The sequence below is a fragment of the Maylandia zebra genome, linkage group LG12, assembly GCF_041146795.1.
Source record: "Maylandia zebra isolate NMK-2024a linkage group LG12, Mzebra_GT3a, whole genome shotgun sequence".
Taxonomy (NCBI): Eukaryota; Metazoa; Chordata; class Actinopteri; order Cichliformes; family Cichlidae; genus Maylandia; species Maylandia zebra.
The window spans coordinates 15,729,702-15,755,097 of NC_135178.1; the positions used below are offsets into that span (position 1 = coordinate 15,729,702).

At 42.0% G+C, this 25,396-nt stretch overlaps 1 protein-coding gene across 2 annotated transcripts in view; it reads left to right on the forward strand.

Moving 5' to 3' along the window:
• Positions 1–25,396, forward strand: part of adgra2 (adhesion G protein-coupled receptor A2) — a 39,494-nt gene that overhangs the window by 6,067 nt on the left and 8,031 nt on the right. The window contains exons 1-5 of one of the 2 annotated variants that reach the window (XM_076890755.1): positions 8,658–8,783; positions 12,792–12,863; positions 23,515–23,586; positions 24,530–24,601; positions 24,701–24,772. In XM_076890755.1, coding sequence (XP_076746870.1) covers positions 8,728–8,783; positions 12,792–12,863; positions 23,515–23,586; positions 24,530–24,601; positions 24,701–24,772 — 344 coding nt within the window. In that variant the 5' untranslated portion in view covers positions 8,658–8,727. Of the gene's footprint in view, positions 1–8,657; positions 8,784–12,791; positions 12,864–23,514; positions 23,587–24,529; positions 24,602–24,700; positions 24,773–25,396 lie in introns of those variants that run through there. The other variant, XM_004544288.4, reaches the window with a different exon arrangement.

Below are 25,396 nucleotides of genomic sequence, written 5' to 3' on the forward strand. Positions count from 1 at the left end.
AAAGGATGTTTCACAGACAACCAGCTGGAAGACATATGCAAATATGCCAGTTTGGGGTATCTGTGTTGAAGCAAGCAATATATATGTATCATTAGCTAACTGGTATACGTATCCTACAGATTCATGCTATAGCCCTGAAACACCCAAAGAAAAATGAGTGCAGCGTGGGGGCAGCTGTCTTTGTTTTAGCGTTTTAATGAATAACAGACAAATGAAGAGAACGTACAGTGGCAGCTCATGTGCAAATGTGCTGGTGCTTCATAACTTGTGGTTTGTACCCAAGTCAAAGCTGTGCTCCTCCTTTGGCGTATTTTCTTGTCATCATTGTCAGTGACTGATGGCTGTGGCTCAGTGGATGCCAGCCTGAGCGAGTGGGCTCAGATACTCAGAGTGAGGGTCAGCAGCATGCCCATCCTTGGCGTGATCGTCCCCCCTCCCTCCCCATCCAAGACAGCTGCAGTTGCTCTCTCTGCGTGCTTGAACTTGAGCCCAGTATGTCAGTGTGGCTAAATGGCAGTCAAGGGTTTCAGATGAAAGTATTTCAGCCACGGCAACAATATTTTTTATCAGTGAGGATCATGGAAGTGAATGTCTGCCCATTTACTTCCTTCAGACAGTATGTTTTTGCATGATTTTTGCATTAAAACCAGCATCACTTGAGATGCAAACTTTATGTTCACATATACAGAGATAAACTAGTTTTTGCTCTTTAGTGTCACATTTTTTTGTGTGACCTAGGTCACTTTGACATTATTTTTGTCCAGTGTCCTGCACAAACTTACGTTAGGTCATTCTTGCACAGCTAACAGACAACACATCAGCATAAAACAGTTGGCTCTCCCTTCCAACTTTTACCAGTTCAACTCTTAGCAAGAAAGCAGATAAAAGCTTGATTTTCGAGCTACTCCTACAACCACATTTTGTCTTCATCTCATGTAGATGGTGTGCTTGAGTGGCACTGCCAGCAAACACACCATCGACATGACCAACTCAGCTTATTCATTTGTTTTTTAAATTATTCATGAGAAAAAAAGAGAAAATGTCTAAAAGGTAGCTATTTGATGCTGATCATGACTCTGTCATGTTGAGAAACACAGTACCCGATTACAGCTTTCTAAAGCTTAATGACTCAAAGAGATTATTAATTCAATTTATTCAGATTTACAGTTTGAATACTGAATTGGCTCCAAGTGTGTGCTGATTATTATTATTAAAAAAACATCCACTTGTAGTACAAAACACTGCTGTCTGTGTGTTCTTTTCACCATGTTTGTTTAACTAACTTACGTATAGTTTCTCTATCAAATGTCCTCATGAGCAGTCTCTTAGTTTGTTCACAGCTGCTAGCAAAATGTACGGCACACGCCCTGTTACACTGTTGTGGTTGCTCCTTCTCCATTTGAACCAGCATAATTATTAGAATTTTACAGGATTTATATATTAAAATTCTTTCTATAATATTACTAGTGTTAGCAGTGGCTGAACTAATCCTGCATAATCTACACCTACAAGAATATGCTACACCAGCATCTAAGCAGTCTGCCTCTAAAAAGTGATTTACGACTTTCTTCGTCTATTTTTTCAAAGCCAGCTCACCTCAGTAGTATAATTGGCTGCCTACAGTATTAATCTGTGTGCCTTTAATCGCTGTGCTATCTTCTGAGTCACATCATCAGCCTCTCACTTGTGGCAAATGGGAGGCTGGATACCCAAGGGCCAGCAGATGTGTCGGTGGTTTATGATTGCTCTGTGAGTCAGTGTTTGTCAGATAGGAGCGTGACTACGAGACATCCCGAATGACATCTTATCATCAGGGAAAGTTCACGGAGAGAGAGAGAGAGAGGGAAAGAGAGAGCGTGCTGGCTGGGCATTCCTGAAGAGTTTATTTATGTGGGGAAAGGTGTTGAGACGAGGGGGAGCAGACTCCCCTCCACACATGTTAGGTGTGGCCGTGGTCAGCAATAAATCAAAAAAGCAAACAACGGCCTGACACTGGATACTCCGAGTTTTCTACTGCAGCTGCAGCACCTGCCAGTGCCACACAAGCCTTGTATTTTATTAAGTCCTTGCAGTTCAAGGTAACATAAGCAGAGAGGGAGTCTTCGCCGTCATACTGTGTGTACTGCAGCTGCCCGCCCGTTTGCTTGATGAATGTGCATTTCACTTATCACCTTGTTGTGTTTGTTGATTAAATGGCCCCGGTGTTCCAAAACTTGGCAAAAACAGCGGTGTGTTGTCATAGTAATCTCATACCCCCAAGTGGCTTTTTGTTATTTTAGTTTTTCCTTTCTCGCTGCTCTCTTCTTATCTTACTCCAAAAATGCCTGACTTTGGCTTTTCTTTGCCAGCGCTAACTTCCCGCTCCCTGTGTCTGACCACAGCGGCCCCCAAAGTTCCTGCTCCGGGTCGACAACACATGGGACGGAGATAATGGGTGTCTGTAGTGGGAATGCCTGTGGCTTGCGTGAGTGTATGTGTGTGTGTGCATGCATGTGTGTGTCTTTGAACTAATCTATGGCAATGCAGTGCAATCATCTTCTGAATTTCATATACTTTTATATTACTTAGAGTATACTAAGTAACTGTATCCATCAGTATGAATAATGTGCTTACACTTTCAGTTTTAGAGGGTGGGTTGACCAGGACAATTATACAGCAACTACAGAAAGTATCGAATGTGCAAGAACAGTAACGTGTCGAGCAAAGAGGCTGAACTTAGTGCTTCATGGCTTTGGACATGGCTAGTGCCATTTTATCACCAATCTGGATTTAAGCACAACAATTAAGAGCTAAAAGTCTGCATTAGTCTGTGTACTAACACTAAATGAACATATGGCAGAATTTAAAGTCAAGGAAAGCTTTTGGGTTTCCTTTTGTCAGTCATGTCAGTGTGCTTGAATGGAAACACATGCAGATAGGTTGCTCCTCTGAAAATGTTTTTAAATGCCACATTGTCACAAACAAATAAGCAGTTCAATCAGCAGCTTATCCACCGCTCTCTTACTGTGAATGAACTGCATATGGTAATCCTTCCTCTGGATAATTGTAGGGGTCTTTTATAAGCGCCTGTTGTTGTGATTTGGTGCCATATAAATACAATGAAATTGAATTAAACTGAATTTCAAAGTTCATCAGGTTGGAGGCTCTCATTAGCTTGCAGCAGCTCTCCATAGCAGAGTAAAGACTGCTGTCGACAGATGTTGGAGTTCACCAGACTGTATGATGATAGATGACAGATTGTAAATTTATAAATTACATGGCAAGTATAGGTGTAAACCTTTGCCAATCTGTCCTAGAGTGATTGCAGTCGATCTGAGTTGTATGGCAATTGTTGGGAGACAGCTTGCCTTCCACTGGGCGACCTGTGCAATCGCCATGTGGTAGAAGTGGATCACCCAGAAGTTGAGGGTGTTGCACGCACAAACTATGATTACCGATACAACCAGAGCTTATATTGTTCACTTGCACTCCCCTATCAGCAGCACAGGGATGGAAAACAAATAAATTGCTTTATATGTGGAAGGGGCTTTAGATGGAAAGATAAATACTGCAAGTAGTGGGAAATAACAACCCCAGCTTTGTCCCCGAGGTAACGTCATGTGACCACATTTTTTTTTCCTAAGAAACAAATTGTTAAATAAAAAAGAGATACTGATAGTGTGTTTTTGTATCTTTATCAACGGTACTCAAGTATATAAAACCAACCAGCAGCTCATCTTCATCGTTACTCAAAACCATTGTATTATTGAGTAAGCTGTTACACGGAGCCACAACAAACTAAACATCTGTTGCTTGGATTGTTTTATCCTTTACACTGTCTATGAATACGATCTGGTTTAGAGCTACATTTAAAGTGACTGAACAAGTTGTGACATGAAGCAATAACCCTTGATTAAAATCTTCTTGATGGCTTAACCGCTGTTTAAAGATACAGTATGAATGTGTGTTCCTTCGGAAAGAATGGTGGTCTACCAGTTTTTATTACAGATGCCTTTTGATTATTTAATACACTGTGGTATCCTCTGGTGTTGAAACGTTGGTAAATCTGAATTGAGCCCTGACTGTCATTCGAGAAAGCATTACTGCTGCACAGAAATGAAAAAAGAAAAACAACCTTCTCACAGATTCCTCTAAAGGCACTCAGTATCTGGGGCAAAAAGATTTTAGCCAAGCCTTTGTAAACGCGGCCTGATTTCCCAGCAGTCTTTGCTGGGAATCAGAAAACAGAGGCTGGTTATGAAACAGAACAATGAGACAATGTTAACAGGCATACACCACATTCCACTCACTGTCTCAAATGGCTAAATTCACTAAATTGCCTCATTAAAAGTGTAAAAACACTTTAGACAGTGATTAAACTGACTATTGTGTTCCTGCACTCCAGCCATAAACTTTCCAGTTTGGTTTGTCTTGACGAGTCTTTGACTATAAATATTGCACTAATTTATTGCAGCCTCACAGTAAGGCGGTTTTATTTTAGCTTGTGTTCCCTGATTGTTAATATTTGTGGCAGCTACTTGTTTATGTCTTTGGAGTTCACTGGTTTCTCAGCTTTAATAAATTGTATATTGAAGCGCTTTTGGTAGACAGTTCCTGATAGCAGAACTCGATGAATTGTCTAATAAGACCAACTTGAAGTGGAGACCTTCCTCTCCAAATCGTGTATTGTGTGTGTGTGTGTGTGTGTGTGTGTGTGTGTGTGTGTGTGTGTGTGTGTGTGTGTGTGTGTCAGCCTGTGCGCACACATATGGGAAGGGCGTGCATGGCCACATCTCTCAAAATAGGCTCCAGTCCTCCCCTCTCTAATTAGAGACATTTAAAAAACCCAGATTTTAATTTTAGACTAGTAGTTTTTGGACCACTTATGCGCGCGCACACACACACATACCCATCGAGTTAAACATACACACTTTCCATATAAATAAATCTGATAGGTCACACACTAGTACATATAAATCTGCGCGCACGCACACAGACACACACACACACACACACACACCACAAACCACAAAGCCTAACTGCTTGGCCCTGCATGTTAACCCAAGCACAATGCAGTACACTCTATAATAAGCGGTTCAGCATATCAGATGCAGGAGCACACTCCCCACGCTAGGCCTTGAGGGACATAAATATGATAACAAAACTGAGTAATGCAAGAAAATTATTGGCATAAATCATTAAATTCATCTATTTTGTCATATACACGAATGACAGGAATCTGTACCACTCCTTCATGTGGCTGCTCTCACCCTCTTCTCCCTGTTTGATGACTAAATTACTCAATGTGGGTCTGCAAAATGATTTCATAAAAAATATTTTTCATGCAATTACATGCAAGTGCCTTTCCATGACAGGCGGTAAATGGGGCTTGTAGCTTGGCAGCGTTCCCTGGTGGCTGCTGCGAGCCCACTGGTGGGTCAGGCACAATGGGCACATTCACATCTTGACATGCATTTGCTGTTTAAGTGCCTGTTGGGCTCAGGGGCATTTAGTCTTTCTGTTATATCTGGTGCCACGACTTGCTTAGGACAGGCTCAGGGTGCAAGGGGCTCCCAGGACTGCTGGCTTAGGTGACTCTCTGTCTGAAAGGGTTAAGCTATTAGGAATAACCCATGTGCTGAATAGTCGGTGCGATCTGGAAGCCTCTTTTAAAGCACTTATTGTAACAAGGATGACACAACTGGCCTCCCACTCTGAGAGATCTCTCTGCTCTTATTCCTCCTCCCTCCACTTTCCTCCTCTGCTTTCTACAAAATGTGTCTGTTAGTAAGGAAGAGACTTAGAGGAGAGAGCTGGACTGCAATGGATTGCTGTAAAAAAAAAATACACACAATTTTAGAGTAAGCAGGCTGTATTTCAAAAATACAGTAAAAAAAATGTAAAAAGAATTACAGTATGGTCACTTTAAATTTTACAATAAAGTGCTGCCAACCCTGCTGCCAGTATTTTACTGTAAAATTTACAGGATTTTTCTTAAAGTTAGAGTTCTGATGCAGGCTGTGAACCATAACCACACATACTGTCAGCAGTCCTACAAATGAAAATGTGAATATTTTCACAGCATAGAATAAATAATTCCCTCAGAAAAAAATAATGCAGTTCACACATACTGATGCATTTCAATATCCCCTGAATTAACATTTACATCTCCTTAAACTGACACTAAACAAATAATCTACATTTACTTTAATACTTAATACTTATATAATTCCTCGCTGTTAACACACCTCACGAAATGTCATTACCCACAATTCTCAGCTGCTAATGAATGTCTTCACAGCTTATGTGTATATGTACAGGTGTATAAATGCTTATTATTGTCTGTCACTGCAGGTTTATTTTTTTTAAAAATCAATTCAAATAATTAATAATGACTGCTGTTTTTAATTGTATTGCCTACATTGTGTTCCACTTAAACAAACATCAGCAGTACTTCATGGCAATTCATTCATTTAGCAAATAGCTTTTTTATAGACGCACTCTTGCATTCTGCATGCAAGACTGGAAGATTAATTGCTGCTGTTAGTAAAAGTTTTCCAGATTGGCTTTCTCACATATCACAGCGCTGAATGTATAAATGGCAGCCCGCTTTAATTACGGCTCTAAGTTTGTCCAGACAGGAATCTCAGCTTAGCAAGTTGTGTATGTTTTTCTGTGGGTGTAAAAGTATCACAGTCATCACAGTCTGTCACTGAAACATTTTCTAAAAGTTTACAGCTCATCTCTTATGACACATCCGATGATGTTATCCTTTCTCGCTGGCGTGCCCGCAGCTGAAGGGATCATTTTGATTCTCCTGGTTTGGGAGCTTAAATTGCAGTGTAATCCACTGCATGCTTCCATCATTTTTTTAAACCACTTATTTGGTTCAGGGTTGTGAGGGTGCTGGAGCATATCCCAGCTGACAGCGGGCGAGAGGTGGGGTACAACTTCCACAAGTTGCCAGCCCGTCATAGTAGCAGTGTAATGTAGATGGGTAATGGCGTCTGATTCATTAGAGCCCGTGTTTGGATGGAGTAAGTGGGATTGGGAAGCTAAATTAGGTAATGCACTTTCTAATCCATCTTTTGGTGTAACCGCAGTATTTTGTTGATCCACCCCGTCTGTCTGCATTACTCTGAGGGATATGTGTGTGATGTATATATGAAGAGAAGTGCTGCCATGTCCACTTAGTTCTCCTCTGTGAATGGCACATATTCTTGAAATGCACCTTTGGCTAGAAAAAGCTGCTCAAATGGAAAGCTAAAGGGGAAAATGCAGTAAAATAAATCAGCACTGGTTTTGCAGCTCAGCTATAAGACACAAATGAAAGAGCTCACACAAAGCTGGCCTCTTGTAATCTAAAAGTGGGTAATTGCACCACTTTCAGCAGAGTTCAGCTCCCTCACGGTTAAATTCTTATTAAATTTTATTTATGTGAAACAAACCAGCATGTGCATTATCAAATCGGCTAATTAAACCAGACTTAATTCAGTAATGATGCTCTGAGACTCTCATTTACAGTTAGTCTCATTATCTGGCTCCCATTGGTCTCTGAATTACGACCGGAGTTTTGCCACGTTACCAATCTCTTTCAAGGGTTCTTGTCTCTCACCCCGCGTGTGGTCCTCGAGCGTAAGAGACCAATCCAAAGTTAATTGATGTTTACACAGTGGTGCTTTGGGTTGTTTTTACTCTTTATTACGCTGAACCTGAGCACCTCCGTCTCTTTTGGCCTCGGAGTGCTAGATCGATCGCATCTTTCAAGCGCTCCCGTTGTTTCATCATTGGTGAGACTGCTGCAGCTTCAGGTGTTGTAAAGACTGGATCTGCTGAAGAAGAATGAATCTGTAGTCAGTATGAAAGAAAACCATACTATTATTCACAGAACGTGAAGTGTACTACATACATAATGAGCTCTAGGAGCTTAGCCTGGAGATGAATTCTTATTAAATATAAATCCTTGCTTAAGACTCTTTTTCTGCTTGTGGTTTGCTGTAGAAGCCTGCAGCTACACAGAGCTCACTGTCTGAGTCCAGCATGCCTAAATATTTAGGAGCCAATTGAAATCGGGGCTTTTTACTTAAGTACTGCTCATTTATGTTCGGGACTACATGCCAAACCAGGCTAGAGCATTTCCTGTGTATCCTTCCCCACCCAAAAAAATAAAGAAAAAGTTTAAAGTGCATTTGGCAAAGAAGCAGGATGAAAGGATGAAGGTGGGATGATACTGACACCAAAAAGCAAACAGGACATCCTGTTGTGTTTGAGTTTACAGCATTCTTGCTGTGGTTAGGACAGATAATAGAGGGATGTATCTTTTTTTTATCGCCTGTGTTCAACCAAACGACGGCCCAAAATCAGCTTTAGAAAGTATACAGAATACAGAAGACAAAGGTGCGTAAGCACCCGCACAGATCAGGCCTTATCCTCCAGGCTCAGGGCAGCGTGTTACCAATGAGACAGCTATGTAGTTAAGAGTTGGGGGGTGGGGAGTGGAAGTAAATCAAATACGATTTGTGACGTGCTGTCATTGCTCCCGTGTGGCCCTCAAAGGCTTTGTGGGTTTAGTAAGCAAATTGAGCAAACCAACAAAGTGAGTGGCATGATGCAGGGAGGAGCTGCTGTGGTCTGCTAGACAAGATGCTTTGTATAGTTCTACTTTTTTTACACACCATCATGCAGCATAAGAAGCCTGATCTAACACGGAGCTGTGGCAATGGAAGCTAAAAAGTCAAGTGTGATTCGATGCGTAAATTTACACATTTTTTGCCACTGAACTTCTGGAGAGAAGGTTTTTGCAGGTAGGGGATTTTTTGTTTTTGCATGATGTCAAAGATTTAAATAATACATAATTTGGCATTTTTAAAGATGTAATGTTTACAGAAATTTACTTGAGAATCGAGCTCACTTATTAAAAGGTTTTTTTTCTTAAGAATATTAGTTTACTTGATCTCTTTGGGGATAAGTTTGTGAAAAACCAAGAATACATCCATATGTGTTTTTATGTTTTATATTAAAGAAAACCGTGACGTCAAGTTGTTGCTATACATGTGGTGTTTAACCCTTCTGCTGAGTGAGAACTGCTAGAAGAGAAGCTGGTAACTCGGTTTGACCTGGTGCTTTTCATATGACCTCTTTCTTTTTGATCCTAATGTAAATGAATTATGCGAAATGGTTAAACAAGATCCCTGGGGCCTGACATGTGGCCCTGCTTTCCCTCTCTTTCTCTTTTTCCTTTGGTTGCATGAATTAGATGGATTCAATTAGCCCATCTAATTTAGGCCTCTGTGCTCTGAAAGGGTTAAGTGAATGAAAGCTACCATACCGTAGTCTGGACTGAGTTAGCGCACTGACGTGCCATGCGAATAGGTCTTGAAAACAGAAGAAGATTAAATCAATCTGCCATCTGATCTGTCACTTACAGACAGATCTGGCAGAAATGTGCAGTTAAGCCTCAGTAGCAATACTGTGTGCTGAGCAGACATTAGGCCTCCTAGTAGAAGCTGCTTATCTTCTTTGTTTGTAAAGCTCTGTTAACCTACAGTGATGAAGCGATGGACCCTCGTTTGCCTCAGCTGTCACCTGTGTCCGGACCCTGCTCCATCTGTCTGATGACTTTCCAGGAAGTGCTCTCTCTGCAACCCCTGACCTCTCAAACCGGGTTCTGAATAAACAGCTAATTGGCTGGGTTTCCTGTTTAGCCTGATGGGAGCGCTGACTATTTCTGTCTGTTTACAGAGTTCTGCTTCTCTCTCTTTCTCAGAGTTGTACTCTTTGTATTGTTTATAAAAGAACAATGCCCTCCACTACAACTGTGCTCCAAACATCAGGCTTTAGGGATTATACAGCAGTGTCTAGGCCACACAACTCCCCTGCGTTCCTGGAAATCTGCGCCTTTTGTTGCTTATGGGAGGAATTCGGTTAGCTCATTTTGTGTGCGCTGTTTATTTGCGAAAGTCAGCTTTCAAGTTTTAGCGAGATAATTGAAATACCGTGTGTGGAATGTGTGCTGGGTTTAGACCTGAATGCAACACACAAATAAATAAATCTGTGCAGGTTTGGAGAATGCATATTAACTCAGTGTGTGATTATATGAAAGGAGGTGTTTTGTTCCTGTAGGCTTGCAGCGATGTGCACATGTGGGCCTTCGGAGCACATCAGAAACAAATGTGCATTATTCCCTGACTAATAGTTTTCTGCTTAATAAGCAAAGTCCAAAAGGAACTATCTGTATCTCAGCTGTCTGTGTTGAATTAAATGGCTTGTTTCTTTGCCAGATGTGACTTTCTCCTCTCCTATCTGCACTGAATTATTCAGGCAGTTCCGGATCTTCTGTAACTTTCATCCTGGGCCTGCATCCATTTATAGGAGAGATTTTGTGCCCAAAAGTCGAGCAAGAGACCTCAAGGCCCAGGAGTCACGGGTTCAAATCCAGGCTACACCACAAGAGGATTGCTCTCGTCTAACATCCTCTCTCTGCCTTAATAATAATGATTTATTTTGAGGAGTTCAGTGGGAATTTGTGAACATGACATGTTTGTATTTTTTCCAAATCTTGGAAAGGGTTGGGGGGGGGGGGAGCTCAGATTTGGGATGACGTCAAAAATGGTGGGAGAGGCTTTACTTTCAGTATTCCAGTCGTTATCATTTTTAGTGTCTTGATTGCAGCACAGCTTGAAAATGTGTTTTCTTTGCTTTTGAAATTTTGCTGATAATTGTCGCAAGATATTGGCTGAAGAGTCCACGATGTAGCTGTAGCAAAAGATGATTTACTCCCTACGTTTCCATTTTGCAATGCTGGCTTTCGACACTTTTAACTGTTACAGGAGGGAAGAAGTGAGTCGGGCCAGCTCATGCTTGTATACTGAGATTGGACGATTAAATCCGGTCATTAAGCGGGCTGGAAGGCGCGGAGCTGAAGGCAGTGTTTTTATTGATGTGGCAGGAAACGGGGGGCTGTGCACTGCTGCTGTAAATCTAACGGACGCTTCACAGTGAGCTCCCTCTCTTAAAGCCGCACACACACAACTTCACTCTCTCAATTAAGAACACACTTAATGTCACAAACAGCCCATTAAAAGCTGTGTGGCAGGGGCAATAATGACGTGAGACTAAAGGGTGTGTTAATGATGGCAGCCTGTCTCCAGGGCAGGGTCCTGGCTGTACCCTGAGCCCACGCTGAGAAGGATATAGACAGGTGTCTGAATCCGAGTGATTATGGTTGTGTATTTTCTTGTTTAAGTTTAGTTTCTATTGTTTGAAAGTGTTATGATTTCATTAGTTTCAGTGTTTATTGTCGTCTTTTTAATTATAGTTGTTATACGGAGGGCATATATCAGAGGCAGTATTCAGGAAAATCAGTACAGGTAGTCCATTAAAGCCTCATTAGCTGTAATACATTTTTTACTAACAGATACTTAAACAAACAATATGTTCTCTAGATTTCTCTAATTTTAGTTAGTCTTAATTTTATTTTCAAAATTCTACTTTTTAGTTAATTTTTAGTTAACTATAACAACCTTGGTTAGCCGGGATAGACCCCCCCCCCGGCGATCCTGATAAGGATAAGCAGAAGAGGATAGATGGATAGATGGATGGTGTAGCTCCATCATAATTGTGATTATGGTGACAGTAATGTGCTGCGTATGGAGAATAAAGTGCTATCAATCTTGACCACTGGTGTTTTTGTGCACCAGTTCTCCACCCAGACCTCCTCTTGAACTTTTTGTGCACTATAAAAATGTCATTCTTCCTGAATTGGAAAAAATGGCGCTGTGACTGTAATTCAATACAGTAGCAGATTTGTTTCAACCCTTATCTGCTACAAAACTTTCATGGTGTTTTAAGTTAATAAATTCTCATGATGCGTTTCTCTTCCTTTCTCTGGCTAACACTCATTTATACAGGTTAGCTTTCCTTAATCGCCTCTTTATTAATTGTCCTCTTTATTTTTGGACATAGTTTGCAACTATTTGCATGTATGTGTGTGATGAATGATCGTATAGTTGATTATGTGTCTGTATCTTCAGACATTATCTTTAATGTGTGGCTTTTATTCAAACTGTGAAGGACTCTGTGTTTTGACAAATGTCATACAAATAAAGTTGTTTTTATTAAAAAGTAACTATTTTGTTGTAGCTTTTTTTTCTCTATAAAGAAGACAATTAACTTGCTGCACTTTCCATGATCCATGCCTCAGACTAGAAATTTTCCCTATCATGCTTCTACTGTTGTGAATAAGCTAAGCCAACAGGCTTCTGCATGTAGTGTCCTATTTACTTAACTCTCACAAGTATATTGTCACTGAAACTAGGGGCAGAGTATAAGTCTATGCAACTTCTAAAGCAGCCTTGGCCTATTGCCTTATATTTTTGCATTTCCCTGTCAAACCGAGAGATCTCAGCCTCACTTCCACTCTGCCCTCTAGCATTTTGCTCTGTGCACTGATAAGAACTCCAAAGGCCAAGTGATTTGCCAGCGGGGAAAGAGCTAATTACCGTGGCATGTGCCGCCATTTGTTTGATATGGAAAGACATCCCTTTGATCTTAAAAAACAATAACTTATAAATGATTATCAAGATTGCAACCTCTGTCTTGATGCCCTTCTGTCTTATCATTTATTTGAAACATCTTTAGGTAATGCTAATGCTAATCTCTCATGTGACTGCAGCACTGAATGGACATTTTCTTTGGCTTTTTTCCTCCTCCTAATTTATGTTTCTATTCTATTTCTATTCCTCATGGTTTTTTTTTCAACCTATTTTTAACAACCGTGTGATTTGATTTGTTTCCATTTTTTTTATTTACAGGATACTGAGCCACAACAAAATCCGAGTTCTGAGAAACGGATCCTTCCTTGGACTTTATGCCTTGGATAAATTGTGAGTATCCTTTTCTCATCGTCCTTTATTAAATACTGTGCTTCTGCGGGTGCTCTAATGTCATGTGTATTGTTTCCACTGGATTTATGTGTGAGCTGATTTCTGGCTTGTCTCTGGCCCGGGCCTTGTGGAGACATACAGACAAGGTATCAGAGAGATCTGAGCAGATCTGAGCAGCTATGGCCCATCTATCCGATCACGGGCTTCATTCCAGAAGGGAGGATGATACACTCAGACTGGCTATCACAGACTTATGTTGAAAACTTCACATAATTACACTTCACTCCTCCATTATCAGTAAAGCCCCACTCCACATGACAAGATAAGGGAGATCTCTGGCAGGAGCTGCATGTTGGCAGCTTTGCCTGTGGCTTGCAGACAGTCTGGCCCTCCTTAGCGGCATCGTAATCTCTCTATGAATGGGGTGTGAGACAAGTGAGAGATGAAATATTTTCTTACGAATTTGAGGCGATGCACAGCGCCACTGGTGACAAACGGGAAAGGAACTATAGTTGGAACTGCCAGTGGTGACACATGGCTATAATTGCACGGCCTGTAAGACGATCCACCACCTTGGTCCAGACCACGATATTACGAAAACAAATACAACCCTGTTTTCAAAAGAGCTGGGTTGCTTTGTGTATTGTAAATAAAAACAGACTGTAATCATTTCAAATAATTGAAATGACATATTCAATTGATAAAAGTACAAAGGCCAAACATATAATGTGTTTTTTGCTTTTTGGAAAAAATGTATATATTCATTTCAAACTTGTTGCCAGTAACATATTTGGAAAAACAAAAAGAAAGAAAAAGTTTGGCCATCGGTATGTTTACAGCTGTGCTGGCTTGAATCTTCTTTTAATCGTGTTTTATAAGCGTTTAGGAAACTGAGGAGGCCAACTGTTGTACATTAAGAAGCTAAATGTTTTCCCATACTTGCTTGACATGCAGGGCCTCCTTAGCTGTATGTTTCATTTCACAGTGTACCAAATGTTTCCAGAGGTTGACGGGCCTGGACTGCAGGCGGGCCAGTTAAAGCCCTGAGACTTGTCCTACACAGCCATGTTGTTGTAACACTCTCTGTCATATTTAGGTGGGAATACAAATTGATCAAAACCTGCATGCATCATTCAGAGCAAGTTATCCAGGCTGTGCACACTAATGCACAACAGCCATGCTTTCACACATGCTGGCTTTCCTTCTTCAAATTTCCAAATTTTGACTTTTCATACCACAGGGCAGAGTTTGAATGAGCTTGGGTCTACAGACGTTGACAGTGTTTCTGGTTCTTATACAAAAAATAAATCTTATAAATCATGTTGCCCAATGAATGAAATACAAACAGGATGGGTGTTAAATTAATTAGCACCTACACTCTACTATGCCAATCTCCCTGAATACTCTGATATTCTCACACTGTCCTTGAATCTAGTGTACGTTTCACAACAGATTCATTTTGGGGTTTTTTTTTACAGTGTGCTGTTTCACAGGGCATCCCAGTAAAGCTTTATGGCAACAACACATATGTTGCAGCTTCACTTCGCAAACTTGGATGCTGTAGTCTGGCAGACAGGCTTATATTGTTGGCGAGGGGGCTGGTGGGTATGTTGCAGAGATATTAGTTCCACATGGCACTTCGAGCTGCCACCCATGAAGCTAACGAGTTTCTCAAAAATGTTGAAAGAAAGAAAAATATGGTAATTTGTTGCAGTTGTTAGCTTGTTAGTACCTACCACTGAAGTTCAGAGCGGATGTGCCAGTCGAGAACAAAAGCTATATTTGCTCAAATTTATGTTTTTTTTTTCTAAAGTCTGACACGAGAACACCATTGGTGAATAGTTTCAAGGCCAAGTTGTCAGTTCTCACCTCAGCAGTCTTGCACCGAGGACGCTGATAAAGCTGTTGACAGGAAGATCCTGAGGCTAATGCTACTTGGGCAGTAATGTATAGTAAATTAAAGCCTGATCTGTGGCTCAGAATGAGCTGATGTTGCATATTTTTGTTAGTGTGGAAAAGCCTTCCTGTAGCGCCATAGGGTCGGTGGGTCGGGTAATCTGAGCTCTCCCATGTACCTGGAGCAGTGATAAAAAACTAGCAGGAGGCAGCAGAGTGGAGGTTTAACTAAAAGAGGTTGGGAGAAAGACAAAAAACAGGCAGATAAACCCCTGGCTGTGCTCCACAGTGGGAGATGCAGGCGTCTGGCTGAGCACGAAATGTAAATCACACAGGCCTCATTTCACTCCTCCGCCTCCACCTCTGCTGGCTTGCTGACACACAGTGGTGGAGGTCCACTCACTCACTCTGACATCTTCAACCTTTAATTGAGCCTCGGGCAGCTTATAATCACATCTGAGCTCATGGGAAATTTGCTGTCTGTTGTGAAAAATGCCACACTGATGGAAGGGTTTGCAGGGATGAATTCAGATATGAGCTTAGAGTGTGAGTTTTGTCTGCGCTTGTGAGATTTTGGTTTTGTTTTGTCTCCTCGGTCCACCACGGCTCTTCGGGTCTTCTCATTGTTTCCAGTATGGCGTCAACATGTGCTTGTCATTTGGAGCAGTAGTGAGCAGTTACTCATATTATGTGACCAGCGGTGTAATCAAAGGCCAGCCCACTGGGGCTGAGTAAACACACATCAGGGAATTACACTGCATCTCTTCCCCTACGTGACAAGGATAAACACAGTCTGCGCCCCCTAACTGCACGCACACACACACACACACACACACATTGGGACACATGTTGTTGTGAAACATACACACACAGGGACACACACACACACACATTCTCGTTTTGATATCTTAGTGAGGACATCAAATTGATAGTGCTTTCACTAGCCCAGAGGTTTTAGATATCACCCTGGATCAACACAGCTGAATCAAATAATTAGTTCATTACCAAGCTTGAGAACTGTTGAGGAGGACATGTTGAGGAGGTACTTTAGACATTTAAATCGGCTGTGTTGGATCAAGGACACATCTAAAACTTGCAGGACACCGGCCCTTAAGGCCCAGAGTTGGAAACCTCTGCCCTAGCCGCTTACCCTAACCCTAACTAATCAAAATGAATACCTAACCCTAAGCCATAGCCTAAACCTAACCATAATCTAATTGTAACCCTGACACTAAATCCACATTTTAAGTCTCAAAAAGTCTTCAGTCTCGCAAGGACAGCCGCTTTTGTCCTCATAAGTGACTGTTGGTCCCCACAAGTATAGTAACATTCCAATTTTTGGTCCCCATAAAGATGTCTAAACAGGTACACACACACTCGCGCACACACTCTCACTCTTGGCTCATCGCTGCTGTGACTTCAGTGTATACAGTAACCCTTGAGTGTGCTTCCTAGTATGGGCACCCTCTCTTCTGGCCCAGTCTAACAGGTCTCAGCAGACACACACTCACTTCCACACGCTCACAGCATACTTCTATTCAGAGCTGAATGCAGTCTGATCTGCTGTTATTAAACGGAGAATTCAGCTCCAGAGTAGAACACCCTCCTCCAGGCCTGGACAAGGCCGTGCAGCAATCTACACAGTTAGCCCTTTCATTGGGACAAACCTCCTCAAAGCCACTATTGCCTTCATAACCTGCCAAGCCACCCAAGTGCAGAGGAGCAATTTAGGATTGTTTGTTTTTTGCCCTCTTACTAGACTACTGTGTTTTTGTAGGTCTTTTAAACAGGCTTGCCATCCAATGGCTACATTTGGATCTTGGAATACTTCATTTCTTTCCAGCTCTTTGGATGAACACACTGGTTAAATCATGCCTCGCCTCTGTGGCGGTGGTTGCTATGCGCAAAATAAGTCACTTTCATACACACCGTCAGACCTCTGCTCGTGTACTTGCGCACCTTTTGAGTACCTCTACCGCTATGCACACCCTTTCTGATGGAAGTTTTCACTGGCAACCCCACTAATGAGCCGGGACCTTTATGAGTTGTGGACAGATCCCAGCAGCCTGTCCTGCACTGATTTGAGGCAATGTAATGAGAATAATGAGCAACGAGGGCCGAGGCAGTCTGGCTCCTTTCCAAATGGGCCCCACTGCACCATGGGACACAGGACAGGCAGGCAGGGCACAAGGGGCCCTCATTACTAAGGCTTGTTACCCTACAGCGAGAGAGGGAGCAGGGAGGGAGAGCAGAGGGCAACGATGATGATGGATGAGGGAGCAGCAGGGTGTTTGTAGTGGACAGGTCTGAAAGGCAGGAGTGAGGCTTGTGGTTAGGAGGCTCTAGGTGTTGGCAGCGTGACCGTTTTTGTCAACAAGAGAGGCTGAGATGATCTCTACAGTGGGAATCTTTTAAACACTGCGCTTCTTTGGACTCATTGGAGTAAGCACATAAAACATCACATAAGACAACCAAACACTTCTTGTAGACTCAACTTAGTTTAAGTGTAGAAAATAAGGAGGTGCTTGAGATTTATGCTGATAATGCAACAAAATTAAGGGAAGCCTGAAATTAAACCTTGGGCTGGAACACTGTTTCTTAAAAATGTCTGCATGAGAAAACATGCACAGTTATAGTGTTATGATTATGTGCAGGCCTAGGCCAATTCATATATGTTTGGCTTGATAGTATCTGTTCCGCAAAAGCAGAGGCAGACCATTCATTCACTCTTTGCCTGAAATCTCTCCGAAACCAACCTTGAAATCGCCTCTGCCATTCTGAGCGGTAGGGGTTAGGACGGAGTCCAACTTAAACAACTTTACCATCTGACATGAGGGACGCGGAGCCAAGATGGCTAAAGATGGTATGGTGGTGAGAGAGAGGGAAAGGGTAGATGAAGAAGGGAGAGGGAGGGAGCGAGGGTGAGAAAGAAAGCACACTCCTGCAGTTTGTCTTGTATAAATCTGAGGCCGTTTTCCTTAGCAGGAGATTTCCACACAAGCTGAGCAAATTACCTTGATGAGTGGGAACAAAGAAGAGGTGTGCCACACTGTAACACTTAAAAACAGTGGCCAACGTGTAGGCATGGCGAGATGGCAAGGAGCCCCTCTGTCTAGACTGGCCTGACTAAAAGAAAGGCTCAGATTGTACCAGCCCACTCTGGAGAGCGCTAAGGACAGCTGCTGTGATTGCACAGGGGAGTCTTGTTTCCCCCTTCACAGAAAAATGAACATTTGTTTTGGTGCATTTTTCCCGCACATGCCACCGGGTGGCTCCCGGTTAGGCAACAGTCACCTAATGAGAGTGCATGACCCATTAAGGGGTGGAGTGGGTGAGGAAGGGGTTAAGCGTGGTGGAGAGTGGAAACACAAAGGGGGTGCTGCAGGAGTTGATAGACTCCAGATGTGTCTTTCAGATAAACTGGAGGAACGGGTGTGTTTGTATTGCAAGCTTAGCCCAGTCATGGCTCTGGGAGTTTATTGAAACAGCGAGTAAACCCCCTCATAAGCCCATTACCAAATCATATGCTTTATATGCCAGTAACTCACTCTCACACACTCTTTCGGCAAACTCGATATGGTTTCAAGGGCATTTTCCTCAGGAGGAACTTGAGCTTTCTCTAGACCTTCTCCCCCCCCCCCCCCCCAAGCTTCCTTTTCTGCTTTATTTTTGCATCTCCCTTCTCCGAGCCCACTCGGGCTCTTGCTGTTCCTCACCTTTTACACTCTCTGCATGCTGCAGTCCACCTACTGGCTGAAAATTCACTCGCGGACACGAGCCACTCTTTTCATTGACAACCTGAACAAAAGGCACTTGTCCCTGCTGATTTCTCAGCTGCAAATTGTTACAACTATATTTTTACTTAACTTTCTAATAAAGACTGAATGACCCAGATGAAATGAAAATAAAATGTTCTTAGCATTTTTTTTCACTGTATGTTCAAATCTATCTGATCTGATCTGACTTTTATTGTTTTTGATTATTTGCATTCTGGTAGGTCTCGTGAAAATCTGCCAAAAATGGGCACGGCACTCTTCTCTATGCCGCTCCTAAAGCCAGACCTGGAGTCAATCACGATCCGTGGTTTCAGAGTTTTCCTTGGCAGAATAATCTTCATCTCTTCTTGCTGCAGATTATAGGAACATATAACCAAGCTAGGAAATTTTACACTTCAAATAAAAGTGTGTTGCTATTTCTGCACATCCCACTAACAACAGTGCAGTTGGACCCACGGTTTATGTTATGGTCAGTCATGGGCAGAGCTGCGGGCCTCGTGTTTTTGAACCATAGTACGGTCCTGATGCTTGTTGTCCGAAATTGCAAGGAAATATTTTAAACATGTGTCCTGCAGCAGCGCTACTGACAGAAAATCATAGAAAATGTGTATTATGTGTGTAAGGTTTCTTGGCTGTGCTAGAATAAATGCTTTCCAGATGGCAAATAGCTGATCAGGTATATCCAATCTGAGAGGAACCAGAAAAAAATTAAATAAATAATCTAGGGACGGGGCAGCAAAGCAGGAAATTAGTAGAAAAACAAGAGCTCAGCAGATCCTGGTTTCCTGTTTTAGGGGGAAAGCAAGAGCACGTTGGGGTCGGTAGTTACAGAGCCCCATTGTGAGCAAGTGTGTTGTGGAGTAGGGGGGTGGGGTGTACAGGGACCATACGCAGGGCCGTATTTTTCTTCTTATTACTGAATCCTTTAACCCACCTGCCCCTCCCGACAAAGGAAAACTACCTAGTTAAAAAAAAAGAGAGAGAGAGAGAAAGGAAACTGTAAAAATAAACGAGCAAAGGCCTCTGCTAGACCCGCCAACCAGACAGGAAATGACACGCGGCACAAAAATGGTCTCCGCTGACCTCTTTCAGGAACCAAGGTGGCAGTTAACACCCCCTCGCTTTTTTTCCATCATACCTTCAGACATGTTTGTTTCTGTCTTTTTTCCTTTATTGAGTCGTATACAGAGAAAACTGCAATTAAAGTATAGAAATCACGCCGCAACCCACTGACTTTCCATTAAAAAAAAACTTTAAAAAAAAACTCCAGCAACAGGAAATTCTTAATTCCAGTCTGGTGATAATGAGTGGCCATTCCCCCGGCTTCCGTCATTTTCCCAGCTCCCTCCAGGGCTGGAGCCTAAACAATGTCAGCACTCCAGTTGCTGCTGCTGTGCTCCTGATAATGGAGCACTCCATGTCTGGAGCGCTTTACAGACCATGTCTTCATTATTACCCTCTCGCTGCCCTACAAGCACATCGCTCCTCTCCAGTCTGCATGGGGCCCAGGCGCTCATCCCCTGTATCCAACAGAGCAATGACTCTTCAGAATGGCAGAGGACCAGTCCCATTGATCAGGAGGAGTTTTTGGGGGGGGGCATTCTTAATGGCTGCCTCTGGTGTTAGGCCCAGCGGCGGCAGACAATGGCCCCTTTTGGATTTGGGAGCGAGCTTGAGTTTGTCACCGTCTAATCATACGCGCCACATGTAGCGTAGGGGATGAAGCACTGCACTCAGAAGGTTACAAAGCATAACTCAAAAAGAAAGGTCGTAGTGACTGTAACAATGTGTCGCCATCAATCAGCTCATCGAGCTTTTGGAAGAAATAGATGCTGCTCCTGAGGAGGATGTTGAAAAACTAAAATAATAGCTACAATTTAAACTTTAGACGTTAAAATTGTTGATATTTTCATGGTCTGCAAACATGAGGCTTTGAAGCATTCATTGTCTCTGCTGTTATCCTCTTCCTTGGTGACAGCTGTTTTCATCAGTGTCGAGGTCACTGAGCTGTGAAGCTGCTGTAAGATGGGGCGCTGGCTACTCCAGAGGGCACGCACACAAGTCATCGCCTGAGTGTGAAGCCTGCTACTCTATTTTCAATCTACTGTACTGAAGGTTTTAAATAGCGCTGGAAACAAATCGGACACTGTGAGCCAGTGGTAAGAGGCGGCTCCAGACATTCAGCTGGGATTGTGCCGGCGAAGTGCTTGGACAGTGCTTCAGTTCCTGTTTTCCTTCACGTTTACCAGCCTGGTGATAAGAGAAGGGATCAGAGGCAGCGGTGTGTTAATAATCAGGTCAGAGCCTTGAGCCAGACAGGAAATGCACATTGGCTTGATGCAGTTGGGATAAGATTCCTCTTGAGAAACATGAAATCCACATTGGCACAGTCACTATATAGTTCTGGCTTCATTCATTCGCTTGAATGATACATTTTGCTCCTGTGTTTAAGATTTAAGACTTCCAAACCAGCAAATCAGAGAAAATAAAAGTACTGACTTGATAAAGGAGAACTAAATTATTTTCACAAGGGTCAATTTCATAACTTTCCCACATATAGCATCTGTGTTCGAATCGAAATTTAACTACCTATCAAAAACAGCACCCAAATATTTACATATCAGTGCACTGCAGCGACCGGCTCACCTTTAATAGCACATGTTGCAGGGACAGAAGGAAGTGGCCTCCTCCAAAAATCAACAAACGCTTCTTTGGTTTGGTTTGGTATCCAGGCACAAATTTGAACTCAGTCTAATGTCCTGTGAGAACAGCACGGCTAACATGTTTGTGTACTTGTGTAAGTCTATTTGGATTTATGTCATGTTTGTGTCATTCTAGTATCATCTGTTGATTTTTGATTTTTTTTAGGTGTTTTTTTCCACCAGACAATATAACAGAAGATAACACACCAGAAGAAATGAGTTAATTTAGTTGTTCTGTGCAGTACATTACATTTATTAAGAAGCTAATTAAAATTAGCCATTATATTTTTCTCGAGATCTTTAGTTTGCTGATCTGAGGAGATTTAAGCAGGAGATTTTTACAATATAAAGGAAAAGAAATAATGCACTGTCTTAATAATAAATGTGTTGTGTAGATCATATGAGCAGTGTTATAGTAAACATTACCTCCATCTGCAAGAAGGAGGTGACAAAAACAAACATTTAAAGACAAGCCTTGAAACTGACACTTCTATCTAGCAACTGAATCCCAGCTTACAGCGACTCTGTGGCACTTTTGTGTTAGCATTTTAATCCAGCTGTAAGAGCACGTTTGGTAACACAGCAAAGTGTGTGGCTGTGCGCACGTGGAGCATGTGTGTGTCAAAGGGACAGACAGGGAGGGAGCGAGACAGATCTCAGGGAGAGGAAGTAGTGGGCAGTGCCGCGTCTTTCATCGCTGCACTAATGAGCCCCGTGACACACAGACTGGAAACAGCAGTATTGTTCTTCCCCTGCCTGGGTCAACAAATTCTATAAAGCTAATGTCCCCCAGAAACACATGTATATTCAGAGTGAGACGCAGTACCACAAAGATTGCTATTTTATATTGTGACAGACTCACAATATAGTCCGGAGACACACACAAACACACACACAGATACTGAAAAGTGTAGCTGTTCTCTGTCAAACACCCAGATTGCTCTTTGATTTGATTGGTGATATGCTTTTTTTTTACTGCTTATTTAGAATCACAGAGGTGGAAATATCTCCGATTTTTAAAAAGCTGTGAAATTGTTGCAAATGTTCTGACTGACAAGCTGGCACAAACTCAAAGATCTGAACCGAGCAAACTTTAGCCTGTTGGTCTGGGGCCAGTTTTTTTTTTTTTTTGCTCCATCGTTTCAACCAGTCCCCTGTTTCGAATCTAAATATGAGTGATGGCTTAGAAGGACCAATAGCAAAACCCCCTGATCTTTTTGAGCATGTCTCAGCCACACCGCAGTGTAATTTCTTTGCTCGAAGCATTTTCTACAACAATTTTCCCGCCGTAGCTTACCCAGAAAAGTTCATCTCTTGGAAAGCAGACAAAACAGTGGTTAAGAGACGCCTGAGGTGATGTGAAGCAGCGTGGTTGACAACCGCCGTGGAAGATAATGTTTTGTGGAAAACAAAAAGGACCAAAAGGTCCTCTGAGGTCTAACATAACATCGAAGTCTTTGTTAAAAAGAGAAATCGAGAAAAACGCAGCTGCTGCACTGATGCTCCTGTAAGGAAATCTGACTCTGCGACTGCTCTGATGAGAGCAGAACTATTTCATGCTATAGGAACGTGGATAACATGTGCTGTTCATAACCATCCGTCTCCCGACCTCATTTAGCCTTGCTATTCTCACCTGGCCAAAAAAAAGGTTCAAAATCTAATCTACAGCAGCTGATGTAGATGGGAGTATCTAGCTAAAGTCTTTAAGACTGGAGTGTGGGTGTAGAAGTGGAACAGGGTGGAGAAGTGCAGCAGATAGTATGAAATTAAATCTTCAAAGAAAATTATTATTTATGGTTTGAATTGGGTAAAGCTTATTGCGGGAAGGACAGTTTTGGGAAAAAAAGAATAAATAAATAAATAAATAACAGAACTTAGTGTCCCATTCATTTAAACCTAACAGCGTCTTCTTTCAATGGTAAATGGTGATACCATGCTTGTGACTATTACTACACAAAATCCCTTAAAATGCTGCTGTTATTTTTAAACTTTCTTCTCTGAAAGGGTTAATTAATCAAGCTAGAGCCTTACAACTTTGTGCCCCTTGAGGACTCATTTTATTACAATGACATACCGGGTTAGCTGCTTCCCTTGATCCAAGTTTATGCTAAGCTCAGTGAATTAGCTCCAGCTACATATTGATTACAAATATATGATTGCAGTACCAATCTAAACATTGCAACTCTCAGTGAGAATACAAAAATGAAAGTTTGCAGTCCTCTTGTTAATGTGTCAGTATAGTCCTTGCGTGCACCTAACATTTTCTCTTTCCCCCAGGGACCTCAAGCACAACTTAATCAGCACCATCATGCCTGGAGCCTTCCAAAGCCTCTCTGAGCTTCGGAAACTGTAAGTAGATATTAAGATGACCCACATTTCACTCGGGTTCACAACTCAATAAACACAGAGAGTTTAATCCTAAGGTTTAGCATAAGATGGACGGAGGTTAGTTTGTTGCCCAGATTGGCAGTAGTCAGGAGAAAACCCACATATATATTTTTTTGGAAGCTCACAGATGTCATATGTCATATCAGGTTCATGGTGTTATTGTCACCATAAAAGCTTCCTTTCCTAAATGTTTCTGCAGAGGGGACACTGGGATGTCATCTGTGAGCCCCGCTTCAAACCTCAGGGCTCCTCACACGCAATTGAATGTGACAAGGCGGCTGTTTGAGGCTGCTTGCTGCTCACTCATTGTGTTTTTGGACACCGAGGTCTGGTTGCAGCGTGGGTCCAAAGAGGCTCCTCGGCGCAGCGCCGCATGACTCCCTTTCCCTCCTCCCCCTTCTTGTGTTTTCCCTGCAAGGTCTGGGGCTTCTCAAAACAAACAGATAGAGATAAACACATGCTCTGGACAGCTCTCTGCTGGGTAGTGTCAGAGGTACAACAGAGCAGATCCCTCTCTGACTGCAGATATACATCACACTCAGAGGTGGACAGCAGAACTGGGGCCCTGCTTTTACCCCAATGATGATAAACTCGTACTTGGGTCCCTTTGTGTCCTGATAAGGAGAAGTAGCCAGAACTGTTGGAACCCTTCTTTAACTTCCCAAATATTAAAATATATAATGTTCTGACTACAGTTGAATACAGCTACTTAATTTTTAAAGACATGAAAGGAGATCCTATACAAGTTATTGCATATGTTTCTTAGACAAATGACATTTCACATCAGTAAAGCAATGCGGCCACTGAAAGAGTCAAGACACCACAATCTGGTGCTGAGTGATTGAGAAAAGGCCTCTTAATTTGAAAATAACTGACCACATTCTTTTGTCTTTTACACTTTTAGTGACCTTTCCAACAACCGCATTGGCTGCCTGACTGCAGACATGTTCCAGGGGCTGACCAATCTTACTAAACTGTAAGAGGCAGATGAATTGATTCGATTAAAAAAAGTCCTCTATGAGTTACAGCAAAGCTATGAAGTTACACTGTTCATATCTAATTTGTGTTCTGTTAGGAACCTCTCTGGCAACATCATATCAACCATGAATCCAGGGGTGTTTGAAGAGTTGCCGTCCCTCAAGCTAGTGTGAGTATTAAACTCTGTCGGCCTTTCGTTCCCCCGAGGTTACCCTCACGGCATACCAGTCCATAGTTTAACAAAATATTTTTGGACATCCTAGACAAAGATAACATTTATTTTCAATTAATATTTATTTTCCCGTGTGTATGCCAACCGTGTTTCACAGTGAAGCCTGTGTCAAAGCTCAAATAATCAAAGAGGATTTATTTGACATGTATTTATTTTAATTTGGATATTTTTGTCTATACTGTGCATGCTTTTTTTTTTAAAAAAACTGAAAGCATATCATTTATGCTACCGTAAAGAAACATTGAAGTTTATCTACAAACATTTCAAAACTGAACCACAGACTGTATATAAAAGATGGACATGGGCATGAGATATTTGTGAAGTGGCTGTTTTTAACCCGTGTGTTTGTTATTTTGTCATCTTGTGTTTGTGGAGTCAAAATGGACCATATTAGGAGAAGAGAGTGAACTTGCTAGCTTAGCAAGCAAAGTGCAAAACACAGATATGGATACGTGCTAATTAGTGCTAACATTCAAATTAAATAGTATTAGAATAATGTTAGAATTTAACTCATCAAAATTGGAGCACAAAGTTCTTTGATGGTCTGTTAGTACTATTTAC